The sequence below is a fragment of the Somniosus microcephalus genome, chromosome 12 (genome assembly GCF_052327205.1).
Source record: "Somniosus microcephalus isolate GS21.2 chromosome 12, FLI_Smic_1.0, whole genome shotgun sequence".
Lineage (NCBI taxonomy): Eukaryota > Metazoa > Chordata > Chondrichthyes > Squaliformes > Somniosidae > Somniosus > Somniosus microcephalus.
In genome coordinates, this window is record NC_140998.1 from 13,360,028 (window position 1) to 13,373,998 (window position 13,971).

The window sequence follows — 13,971 nt, forward strand, 5'->3', positions numbered from 1 at the left end:
AGCAGATGAACCAAACAACGACATTGATTTTGACTCAACATTGCCAGAAGAACCTGATACTCCAAAGAGGTGTTATCCAGACAGAATCAGGAAGCCTCCTCAAAGACTGAACTTATAATTGCTTAAACTTAACCAATGTATCTAGCAACAGTAATTGTGATTGTAATTCGTTATCATTAGTGTTAAATGAATGTTATGTACTGTTTATCTAAAAGGGGAGGAATTGCTGTGTATGTACCTTTAAGAGACTAACTGGTCTCAGACTGCAATACCGGCAGTGACCACCCCTGTATAAAAGGCGCTAGAGAGCCTCTGTTGGTTAGTTTCATTTATGCCTTTCACCAGTAAAGACTTGTTTGTTTCTCTCCGGCTCGTCCGTGTCTCAATCATTCACGGGCTTAACACTAACCACCCTAATGGCTGGTACGAAGATGGTTACGGTCACGGAAGGAGCGTTAATCGCAGCCAGAAATCCTTCCACCACTTCATACAGTTCCCCAAAGGGAACAGTGTGAAGACACGTACGACGATGACCCGATGCCGTGTGGCCCTTAATTGGCCTGCTGAGCCCGCTGGGAGGGCTCAACAAGGTCAATCAAGGGAAAATCGCGTGGGTTGGCCACAACTCAATGGAGGCAGGACTACAGCCCCAAACGTTGTAGACCCGCCTCCTACATGCCTCCATTGATAAAATCCAGCCCTAAGTTTCAGTCTAAGATTTAACTTTGGAGTTGCGGTTGCTATGGTGAAATCTTCTAAAGCAGTTTGATTTGATTTGTTTAAATGTGAAAAACTAATTTTCCTTCAGTTATATTCAATGCCTTTACAGTATTTTGGAAAGGCATCTGAAGAAAGGATAATACGAAATATGACAATTTACTGTTTTCTGCAAGCATGTGCTATTTTGTTTTGTTTTATCTGTTCTGTTCATGTTTAGTTAAAGTGTGAAAACACAACTGTCTTTTTCGATCGGGAAAGTTTGTTTTTAAATTCACGTGAAGTGACGCATTTGCATGCGCCTGACAATGTTTCGGTCCACCTTCTTAAAAACCTGCAAAGGATTTAACCCTTTCCACTGACAGCTGTCTAAGTTCACCAAACAACAACTTTAGTATTACTGAATGAAATTTAAAGATACTGGACATTATTAAATTTAAGTTTCTTAATTTTAAGTTAAAATTTCCCCACAGTGACAGGAGGAAAATTATGATTTGATAAATTAACCCCTTGGGCTCTAAGCAGAGTCACAATGGATTCTCTTCTTTCTTTTGTTATGTGGAAGTTACCTTGTAGACTAATTGTAGCACTTCTGTCTCTAATGTTAAAACACGGTGTAAGCCACCTAGCCTGGGAATCACTTATTTCTGAAATTGGAAATGGAAGATAAATTGATAGAAATGCAATTGAACATTGACAAAACCTGTCAGTTCAATAATACTGCTGTTTGGAATTTGGGATAATTTTGAAATAACAAAATGGACTCAGGCACTATATATTGGGTTACTTTTGGGAAAATAAAAGATCCTCTAAAATAATGATAAATAAAAAGTGTTAATAAATTGGACCAAATGAGAATGTTTGATCTGTTTTCAATCTTAAATATTGTACTGGACAGTAAAGTTCCTGCAGGGGTCATGAATGAGATATGAATGGTAATTAATGGGATGTGTAAAATGGAGAGAGGAAGTGATTGAGGGTGTGAGATTGAAACAGGAGAATTACACCACCAAATGGGAATTTTCCAAACTTTATAGTGAAAGTCAGGAAAGTGTAGTTAAGAATAGTAAATTGATAGCTTTCTCTTGGAGACACTTGAGTCTTTGCCTATAATTAACTTTTAAGAAAACTGAATTTGATAATCTGGCCACTACCCAAGACATCGGGACCATGCGGTAAAAGATGAGCAAAGACCTCCAGACAATCTTTTGATAAGATCACCTGAAAGCCCGAGAAAGGCTTGTATCAGATGGCACGTGTGGCACGATAGTGAGATACCGGTATGAGTGTGCAAATGTGATTCGTTACGTATGAGGCAATTATAATCCAGGAATGTATGGTGAATCTGCACTGAAGAACGGGTCTCAGACATGCTCAGTTACTTGACAACAGCAAGACATGAAATGGTTAATGTGGCTCAGGGGAGCGAGACAACTTTTAAAGCATTGACACATACTCCATCGAGAAACTATCTAATTAATGAAACAATCAGAATAGAGTTAAACACACTGGTACCTGTTAGAGGGATTGAAATTAAAGTTGAAGTGGAGAGTTACAAGGAATCTGGATTGGGACAATCGAGGGCCAAGGAGAAATCATGTTTGGTAAGAATTACCCACAAGATGGATGCGAGTAAAAGAGAGATCTGGAGAATCTTTTAAGTCCATGATTTGTTGATTAGATGTTAAACTGTAATGATGCTTGAATTGATTGTAAGACTGAATTTAACTGTGACTGTAATAATTGTGTTTTGTAGCTAACAGAGCGTGGGAAAAACCAGTACGAATCCAGTATGAGGTGATTTTGGTGGTGCTTCCGGTGTCACTACTGCCGCAACGACCATGCTTTATGGGTTTAACTAGACCTGTCCCATTCGGATACGACATTCCCCTGTTATTTGAGGGTTTCAGTGAGCTCGTGATGCCACTGAACTCCTCCCTAAAGCATTTTTATGTTTTGGAGCAAGACAACTCGAGAATGGATATTGAAATTGACAGCATAGAGGACAACTCCCACTGGTGGGATATTGGGCTTACTACATCAGACACCCTTAGGTTCGTATTATTTCACATGCTCTGGTAGTTCTCCAACTTGTAATGATAGTGTATTTGATATATGTAACGTGTGTATTAAGACTTTGATACATAAGCCAATTGGGTACTCATGCCTATGACTAACCAGCACTAACAAATTAATTGAGCACACCGAAAGAGAAGATCCGAAGCAATGTAGAGGAGACCCCAGGTGGGGTAACATCAGGAAAGATAAAAGAAACAGAAGAGACCCCAGGCGGGGCAGAATTGGAACACCGGAACAGTGAATTGAATTTGAGTAAGGGGTCAGATCAGGGCCGTTACTGCCCGATCGTATGATGCAGCAATAGGAGCAGGGGGCGGAGGAGAAAGGATAGACTGGGACACACCAGAAGGCAAGACATATCAGCACGGCCGACACGATGGTTGGGGAGACCCCGGGGTGTCCTCCAGCCATGATGATAAGCGGTCGGCCCCTGGGAGTGTCATAGTTAGCACCCAGGCCTATAATGAAAAGGGGGATAAAACTGTTGTGTCCGTGTGTTGATAGAGACACTGAAGACAGGAGTTGGTTTCACAGGTGTTTACTAAACAAAGTCTGGAGGGGAACTAACTGATACAACACAATATACAGGCTTATATAGCCCGAGTGGCCATTACCGGCATTACAGTACACATGGGGCTCTTAAAGGCACATACACTACAATTCTTCCCCTTTTAGCCAACCAGTACATAATATTTTAAGTAATCATTAATTACATGTTACAAGAAAAATAATCTACACATTGCTGCAGTTAATTAATTATAAGTCAGTCTCTCTGGAGGCTTCCTGACTCGGTCCGGATAACGCCTCGCGGGTGTAGTAGTTTCTGGTGGTGTAGTAGGTACTTTTGGCAAGGCTGATTCGGCTTGAATGCCAGTGTCGGGTTCATCGGGTTCCAGTATCACTGGATCGGAGGTAGATATGGGTATCTCTACTTCATCATTAGGCGTATAGAGTTGTGGTGTAGGTTGTCCCTTTTCGGATGACTCTATGATTTGGTCAGCATGGCGCCTTATTATGCTTTCTCCAATGTCCACGGTATACATCAGCGGTCCTAGTCGTGTGCAGATAGTTCCAGGCTGCCATTTCTCGGTACGGTAGTCCCGGGCCAAAACTTGTTGACCTATCTGGAAGGTTCTAGTTGGCCTTTCATTCATGCCTTGAAATTGCCGGTTCTCCACGTCCCTTCTGATGTTTGGCTTGATCAAATCCAGCCGGCATCTTAGGCTTCTATTGAAGAATATCAAGGCGGGAGTTTGGTTTGTAACCATATGTGTTGCATTCCTGTATGCGAACAAGAAGTTATCCACCTTGTGCTGAAGCTTTATGTCTTCATTACCCATGGCCTTTATGGCCTTCTTGAAGGTCTGGACAAACCTTTCAGCCAATCCATTGGTGGCGGGATGGTATGGGGCGGACGTGTAGTGCTTAACCCCATTGTTTTTTAAGAACTTCCTGAATTCTTCGGACACAAATTGCGGTCCATTATCAGAACAGATCTGTTCCGGCAGCCCATTCCTGGCAAATATGGTCCTTAATACTGTGATGGTTTTTTCCGTGGTGGTGGAGGACATCTTTATTACCTCCGGCCACTTGGAGTGTGCATCAACCGCGATTAAGAACATTGAGTCCATAAATGGACCAGCAAAGTCGATGTGTACCCTTTGCCAGGGAGATGAGGGCCACTCCCAAGGATGTAGAGGGGCTTGTGGTGGAGCGTTTTGGACCTTCTGGCATCCTAGGCAGCTCTTGGTCATTTCTTCGATGTCTCCATCGATACCTGGCCACCATACAAACGTCCTGGCTAGGTTCTTCATTTTCACTCCACCCAGATGCCCCTCGTGAAGCTCCTTTAGAACTTTATCCTGGAGTTTGGGTGGAATCACCACTCTGGATCCACACATCAAGGTTCCTCGGCACACTGACAGCTGTTCTCTTCTTTGCGAGAATGCTGGCAACAGTGGTTCGCCATGTGCTGGCCATCCCTTCACTGTTAAATCGTAGACTCGTGAGAGAGTCAGGTCATTTCTAGTTTCCCTTTCAATGGCAGAATTTGTTACTGGTAGACATTCGACTATGGTAGAGTGGAAAATCTCCACTGGGTCTACGGTAGGTGCTTCTTCTACCGTTGGCAACGGTAGGTGTGATAACCCGTCAGCATTCCCATGCTGTTTTGATCCTTTGTATTCTATGTTGTATTGGTGTGCCCCTAGAAAAAGGGACCACCTCTGTGATAATAATAATAACTTCCGGGAAGTTATGTCATCACTTCCTGTGAACTGTGAACTATGAACTGTGTACATACCTCACTTCCTGTCATATGTCACTTCCTGTTGGACTGGTATAAATACTGGTCTGTTCAGTATTGTAAGAGGCTTCTACCAGAGGCATGGTAAAGACCTCTCTTGTATATAGTGTGTTTATAAGTTACTTAAAGCTTACTTTAAAGTTACTTGATGGTAAGACTCCTTTTTCTTACATCAATTTAAGTAACTTAGTATTTACACTCACAAATACTAGACCTTCAGACAAACTCGGAGTTAAGGATCCAGGGAACCACCCATCATGGAGAGAATACTTAGACCTATTCGTCTGGACTTGGACCCGAATACACCAGCAGCTGGCAGGGTATGGAAGCATTGGTACCGTACTTTTGAGAATTTTCTGGATGAATGTGAAGCGGATGCTCCTGCTAGATTGAGGATACTTATCAATTATGTGACCCCAAAAGTGTTCGAATATGTTGATGAATGGGATAATTACGATGAGGTGATTCGGGCACTTAAGAAACTGTATGCCAAGACCCCAAATGAGGTCTATGCTAGACATCTACTGGCCACAGCCCAACAAGGGCCAGGGGAATCAATTGACGAATTCCTGCAAGAACTTCGCAGGCTCAGCATAGATTGTAACTTTCAGGCAGCCTCAGCTGAGCTGTACCGCAATGAAATGATTCGTGATGCTTTCATCTGCGGGATTGCCTCTACATTTATACGCCAGCGTCTACTAGAAAGTAAAACACTTGAGCTACAGAAATTTTTTGACCTAGCTTGTTCTCTGGATTTGGCAAAGAGAAATGCAGACCTCTATCAGCTGCCCAGATCTCGATCTGCTGCTGTAGCTGCAACCAGACAATTCAAGCGGTCTCAGGTGAACCCTATCATGGGGGAATCTAATTCTGATAATTCTGATGAAGAAGAGGAGGACGACCCCACTTTAGCAGCCTCTTGGCAATCTAGGAAGGAGTGCTTCTTTTGTGGAGATGCTTTTCACCCTAGGAAAACCTGCCCTGCTCGCAATGCAATCTGCAGTTATTGCAAAAAAAAAGGACACTTTGCTAAAGTTTGCCTATCAAGGGCCTCTACGAGGGCCAATCTAGCTAAGGCCTACCGAATTGCCCCAATTAGGGCCTATCAAGATGCTCCAGCTAGGACCTATCAAGCTTCCTCTCGAGCTCTCTCCCGAAGAAGCACACCGAGAGTTTTAGCCACTCTCTGTGCAACGACACCAATTACAGCTGCTTGCCCACAGAACCTGTCTCATGCAGCCACAAAAGTTTCAATTAAAGGGCATCCCTTAGATGCCTTAATTGACTCAGGAAGTACTGATAGTTTCATTAAGGAACAGATTGTTGCAAAATGGAACTACATGTCTTCCCATCGGACCAGGCAATTGCGATGGCTCAGTCATCACTTAATACCAGAATCTCCGGCTTTTGTGTTGTTGATATGACACTTCATGGTCGTATGTATCCCTCCACCCGACTTTCGGTGCTCAAGGACTTATGTAGTGATCTCCTCTTAGGGCTGGACTTCCAAAAACAGCATAAGAAACTCACCATTGAGTTCGGTGGATCCAAACCCGGACTTACTGTTTCTAATATACCGTCTAAATTACCGTTTTGTGCATTGTCAGCAGCTTCACTTGATGAACCCTCATTATTTGCCAGTATTCCGCCTCGATGCAAACCAATAATAACGAAATCGCAGCGCTTTAATCAGGAAGACCAATCTTTTATTGCGGCTGAAATCTCTCGACTTCTAGCAGAGGATATCATCAAACCATGTTCGTCGCCCTGGCGGGCTCAAGTCGTCATTGTCAAGAACCCTCTAAAACCTAACAAACAGCGACTATGCATCGATTATTCGCAAACCATCAATCAATATACCGACTTGGACGCCTACCCATTGCCACGCATTGATGATATGGTTAATAAACTGGCCGAATACAAAGTGTTCTCAACTTACGATTTAAAAAGTGCCTATCATCAGGTACCTTTGAAGGTCTCAGATAAGCAGTACACGGCCTTTGAGGCTAATGGACGGCTGTACCAATTTTGTCACCTCCCATTCGGGGTTACTAATGGAGTGGCTGTCTTCCAATGGGCAATGGATGGCCTGGTTAAGCAGGAAAACCTAAGGGGCACTTTTCCCTATCTTGATAACATTACCATTGCAGGTCACGATCAACAGGAACACGACGCCAACCTCCAAAAATTTCGGGATGCCCTCCATTGCCATAATTTGACCCTGAATGAATCCAAATCTGTTGAGTCGCAACCGACCATCAACATCCTTGGCTATTGCGTAGGCAATGGTATCATTAAGCCAGACCCAGAAAGACTTCGCCCGCTCCAAGAGCTCCCGTCACCTAAGAATCCGGCTTCTTTACGTCGGGCTCTCGGTCTGTTTGCATACTACGCTAAATGGATTCCTCATTTTTCGGACAAAATCCAACCCTTGCTGCATGCTAGATCATTTCCACTGGGAACAGCGGCTGTTGCAGCCTTTAACCTTCTCAAAAAAACAGTTGGAGAAAGCGGCTCTTCACTCCATCGATGAGAATCTCCCTTTCGTGGTTGAATGTGATGCCTCGGAGGTGGCGATCTCGGCTACTCTGAATCAGGGAGGTCGTCCTGTCGCATTTATGTCCAGGACCTTACAAGGTGCCGAGCTACATTATCCTCCGGTTGAGAAAGAAGCCACAGCCATCATAGAGGCAGTACGGAAGTGGAACCATTTTCTAGCTCGCCAGCACTTTACATTGATCACGGACCAACGATCAGTCGCCTTCATGCTCGATAATCGAAAACGAACCAAAATTAAGAATAATAAAATACAACTTTGGAGGATGGAACTGGCCTCTTTTGGTTATACCATTCTCTATCGGCCTGGCAAGGAGAATGTGGCCCCGGACACCCTCACACGGGCATTCTGCTCCACTATGTCATCCTCTACTCTCATGGATGTCCACAATGGATTGTGTCATCCTGGCGTTACGCGCATGCTACATTTCGTACGATCACGGAATCTCCCTTTTTCCACTGGAGAGGTAAAGAAAATATGCTCAGAATGCCGGCTTTGTGCGGAATTAAAACCTCAGTTCTTCCGCCCCTCAGCTGGTATACTCATACATGCAACCCAACCGATGCAACGACTTAGCATCGATTTTAAGGGCCCAGTGCCCTCTTCAACTCGGAACACATATTTGCTCACCATGAGCGACGAATATTCACGTTTCCCGTTTGCCTTCCCCTGCTCCAATATGCTGGCGTCCACAGTAATCTGCTGCCTTGAGCAGGTATTTTCTCTCTGTGGCATGCCGGCTTATATTCACTCAGATCGGGGTCCATCCTTTATGTCAAGGGAACTCAAGGACTACCTCTCAGAACGGGGAATTGCTACAAGCAAAACAACACCATACCATCCCATCGGAAATGGGCAGGTAGAGAGGTATAACGGTATCATCTGGAATTCCGTACGTCTCGCTTTAAGATCTCGGGGCCTACCAGACCAGCAATGGGAAACAGTGCTTCCGGATGCATTGCACTCTATACGGTCCCTGCTTTCTACAGCCACAAATACTACACCTCATGAGCGGTTCTTTGGATTCCAGCGTCGCTCATCTCGTGGGACATCACTCCCATCATGGCTAACTACTCCTGGACCTGTATTACTCCGAAGATACGTTCGGACGTCTAAAAATGACCCTCTCGTAGACGAGGTCGAACTAACTGATGCCAACCCCACCTATGCAAACATACGATATTCCGACGGCCGAGAATCTACCGTATCATTACGGGATCTGGCTCCCTGCCCACCAGGACCTAGTGGGACATCGGGTGATGGCATTTCACCAGGAAACTCTTGGGACCTATCGGGTACCCCTCTCCAGGATCCTGATCGGACACCAACTAGCTTGGTGTCGGTAGAACCCCGTACTCAAGGTTGCGACCCTCCCAGTACCGCACATGAAAGTACTGATCCACCACAGACCAGCCCTGCACCTCCCTCTGAACAGAGGCAGTCCGACTTTGAACCTATTGGGGCTCGTACTCGAAGCCATGATCTCCCCGACCCTTCACAGGGCAATCCAGGCCACACAGACTCTGACCAATGGCCAACCGCATGTAAGCGGACCAGCGACCCTCTACGACGGGAATCCAAACGGGTGCGACTCTTCCTTGTTCGGCGGCTGCGGACCAAAAGGTAGACCACAGCCTCCTAATCCTGCAGGAGGGAAGAATGTGATAATAATAATAACTTCCGGGAAGTTATGTCATCACTTCCTGTGAACTGTGAACTATGAACTATGAACTGTGTACATACCTCACTTCCTGTCATATGTCACTTCCTGTTGGACTGGTATAAATACTGGTCTGTTCAGTATTGTAAGAGGCTTCTACCAGAGGCATGGTAAAGACCTCTCTTGTATATAGTGTGTTTATAAGTTACTTAAAGCTTACTTTAAAGTTACTTGATGGTAAGACTCCTTTTTCTTACATCAACCTCCGTAGCCTTTGCGCTGTCATAATGGGAACACCCTTTTTAGGGTTGAATATGGAGATGAGGGGTTGATGGTCAGTCAACAAGGTAAATTTTTGTCCGTGTAGGTAATGGTTGAATTTCTTCACTCCCCATACCAGGCTGAGTGCTTCCCTGTCGATTTGGGCATAGTTGCGCTCAGCTGAGTTCAATGAGCGTGACGCAAAAGCTATCGGCCATGCCGAGCCATCAGGGAATTTATGCGATAATACTGCTCCTATGCCATAAGGGGATGCATCGCACGCCAGTCTGATTGGCAGTGATGGGTTATAATGAGCCAAAACTTCTTTGGACGTGATTAAGTCTTTGCATTTATGGAAGGCACGTTTACAGTCTTCACTCCATTTCCAAATTACTCCTGTTTGTAGCAGTTCATTAAGAGGGTGTAGAAGAGTTGATAAGTTCGGTAAAAATTTATGATAGTAATTTATTAATCCCAGGAACGACCTTAATTGTGAAACATTTTCAGGTGCTGGGGCTTTTATGACCGCTTCAATTTTTTCAGGTGACTTTTGCAACCCTTCCTTATTAATTATGTGGCCACAATATGATATTTGATTTTGGAAAAATTCGCACTTGGGGCGATTTGCTCGTAGGCCCCGTTCTCTCAGCCTAGTGAGCACCTGCTCCAAATTGGCAAGGTGCTCGTTGTAATTTTCTCCTGTTACAAGGATGTCGTCTAGGTAGCATTGAGTCCCCGGAATCCCTTGGAGGACTTGCTCCATAGCTCTTTGCCAGATAGCTGGAGTGGATGCTACTCCGAAAGCCAGTCGATTGTACTGGTACAGACCTTTGTGTGTATTTATCGTGAGATATTTTTTAGAGGCCTCTTCAACCTCCATCTGTAGATATGCCTGTGCCAAGTCAATTTTGGTGAAACGTTTCCCTCCGGATAGTGAGGCGAAAATATCTTCTATCCTCGGAAGAGGATACTGTACCGTGTGAAGGACCGGGTTTACAGTCACCTTGAAGTCTCCACAGATGCAAATTTTTCTCTGTTCTTCAGATTTATCATTATTCAATGCTTTCTTCATGACTGGGATGATGGGTGTTGCCCACTCGCTCCAATCTATTTTGGATAATACGCCTGCCTTTTCCAAATTCTCCAGCTCTGCCTCGACTGCTGGACGAATTGTGTATGGCACCGGTCTTGCCTTAAAAAACTTGGGAATTGCTGCAACTTCCACTTTTATTGAGGCGGTGATGCCTTTCAAGGTTCCTAGTTTCTCTTGAAACACTTCCTTGGTGTTGGCCAAGATGTCTTTTAATCGTTCAGGTATGACGTCATCATCGTTTTTTTTCTTACTGGTCACCGTCAGTGCCTGAATGGAGTGCCAGTCTAAACGTATTTTCCTGATCCATTCACGTCCCAACAGCGGTGGACCACCATCTTGTAGAATGTATAAATACAACTTTTGTATTTCCTTGCCATTGTATACAACAGGCACCCTTATTTTTCCTTTGGGGTATACTTTCTGCCCCGTATATGTTTTCAAGATAATGGATGTGTCTTTTAAAGGTATATGTGGAAATAGCCGCTCGTAATCCCGTCGATTTATGATGGTCAGAGCTGATCCTGTATCTAGCTCCATTTTAACTGGGGACCCTGCTATCGTGAGGGTAACCCAAATGGTCTGGTAATCATCTTTGGCAATTACATTATGTAATTTGAGACTGCTTAGTCTCTTGTTTTCGGAGTCGCTATCGCTCTTCTGGTCTTCGGAGCTACTGTCCGTCATCATTTGTACCTTTCTGTACTTTTCTTTATTGATTTTTTTTTTCCTGTCTGTGGATTTTTTGTGTCCAGATCGGCATACCCGTGCAATGTGTCCAATCTTTCCGCATTGCCTGCATGCTTTGTCCTTGAACCAGCAGTCCCTCTGGTCTTGGGTGGATCTGCCGCAGCGATAACATCTCTTGAAACCCTGTGTCATTTCATTGGTGCCGAAGTCCTGTGTCTTTTGTTGTATCTCTGCAGCTCCTCTTGCGGCTGCTTCGTATGATACAGCCATACTGAAAGCCTTGTCCAGTGTTAAATCTTTTTCAGAAAGCAGCCTTTTCTGTGTTCCTTCACTTAGGAGACCGCAGACGAATTTGTCTCGAAGATAATCTGCTAGTCCTGCCCCGAATTGGCAGTGTTTTGATAGCTTTCTTAATTCGGTGAGGTAATCAGCGTTACTTTCATTCTTGTGTTGATTTCTCTTGAAGAATTTGAATCGTTCCGCTATCAGCAGCGGTGTTGGGTTTAAGTGCTCCTGTAGGGTATCAACAATTTCTTTAAAATTCTTGTCCTTTGGTTTGGCTGGAGTGATTAAATTTCGTAACAGCCCGTATGTCTTTGCGCCCATTAGATTTAGCAGTACTGAAGCATTTTTTTCATCTTCTATTCCATTTGCGGTGCAATATACCTCCACTCTTTCCACATATGTGGACCAATCCTCTATCTCGTTATCAAAAGCATCAATATTGCCAGACTTAGGCATCCTAGAAAAAAAAATGGCGCTTCCCATGCTTTTCTTTCTTTTCTGCAGAAAAGATATGGCGCTTCCCGCGCTTCCCCGCCGCTGCTGCCGATGACAACGCTGTTTCCCGCGGTTTCCGTTCTTTTTATTTATTTATTTACAGTTGGAGACTGGTTCCCGCCGGACTCTCTCTCTAGGTCTGAACGCCGACCTGCTTGCAGCGCCGGCCGTCTCCCGAGTGCTCCCTCCCCGTCTGTTACTGCTTGCCTCCGCTTTCGCTGCTTGGCCTAGCTGCAGAGCCAGCCGCTGGAGCCCCAGCCCGATGCCCAGGAAGGATTATTGCAGTACCTGCCACCAGCTTGACTAGCTGATGAAACCACAGCTTTTTCTTTTTCTTGATTTTTCTTCAACTTTGGACGCCAGAGGAATCGATGTCCTTGAGGTGCTGCCGAATTGCAGGTAAGTCCGTTTCCAATTCGTCGCCACTGTTGTGTCCATGTGTTGATAGAGACACTGAAGACAGGAGTTGGTTTCACAGGTGTTTACTAAACAAAGTCTGGAGGGGAACTAACTGATACAACACAATATACAGGCTTATATAGCCCGAGTGGCCATTACCGGCATTACAGTACACATGGGGCTCTTAAAGGCACATACACTACAAAAACCTCATTTGAGAAGCGCTCCGCTCCGTTCCCCTCAATTAGAGGACTCCAATTTGCAGCAACGCTTGTCAGAGAATAGATTGAAGTAGTCGAGGAATCAATGTTTAAAACATTTCATCCTCAGGGTGGGGACTTGTATGAAAGGCTGATATTTAGAGATATTTAGTAGACGAGAATCATATATGTAGAAGTTCAAGTGTAGCCATTGACCAAATAATATTACCCATAATTACTCCTGAGTAACTAGAAAGCTAAGACTTGTTCAAAATGCAGCTGTGAAGGACGGTCAAAAGCAGTTTTGACTAAGTTTTGATAACTAGCAGCTACAGGCTGCTAGTGAAGGTCAAATCATTAAACAACATATTATGATGCTAACTAGAAATTAGAATTCGCTTACCAAAACTAATTGCAAAGATATTTTAAAAAATAATTAGTATAGGGACATAAAATGAGAGAGATCCTGGAGATAAGGTATTTATCTAGTCGATTAAAGTGAGATCGTTTGGATACCTCAAGACTAGTGAAACAGCGCTGATATGGGCCCTTGGTAGAAAGGCCTTGTACCAGGGAGGCAGGAAATGAAAGAGATAAAGTAAATTCCAATGGGGTGAAAAACTATAAACAAGATAACACTGAACATGGCAAAGTTGGTGGAAAAACACTGAAAAGGAGGGATGGTACCTTAGTCTGAGTGACAATGGTATTTTGACCATTAGAACCAATTAAAAAAGGTGATTTTGTTAAAGACCATATATGGACACTGGCCAAACGAACTGCTGATAAGAAAAGGGTTAAAACCTCAATACTCAAAGAACAACTTCACACAGTCGTACTGCGAGGACAAAGGAACAGATGTAAGATGACGCCATCTGTGTCCAAGAGGTTCCAGAGACCAAGGGCTGCGAGCTACTCATTAAAACTATCGCCTAATATTAAGTATATTACGCTGTATGCTTAATAAATCTTGATCTATTGCTCAAACATACTGGCTGCTGCCTATTGGTGTCTTGTCCAAGAACTCAGAGATCGTTCAGATCTTACATAGTACACATGATATTAGTTCACTCTCACTGTGTTGGTCACCTTGTCAGATCCAGAGGTGCTGCATCGCTCCTTCATGGTCCAAGGCTCCTCAGCTTGCTGCTCGTTGGCCTTGTTCTGATCGCCTGCATGAGTACATTAATATCATTCATTTTTAGTCTCAGGTAAAGTTAAGAATAAGATTAA

The 13,971-nt window shown here is 44.1% G+C and overlaps 1 protein-coding gene across 1 annotated transcript in view; it reads right to left on the reverse strand.

Annotated features, from left to right (window-relative positions):
* Window positions 1-13,971, reverse strand: part of LOC147109030 (uncharacterized) — a 195,981-nt gene that overhangs the window by 157,901 nt on the left and 24,109 nt on the right. The window contains exon 5 of the mRNA XM_086004169.1: window positions 13,816-13,910. Coding sequence (XP_085860295.1) covers window positions 13,816-13,910 — 95 coding nt within the window. The remainder of the gene's footprint in view (window positions 1-13,815; window positions 13,911-13,971) is intronic.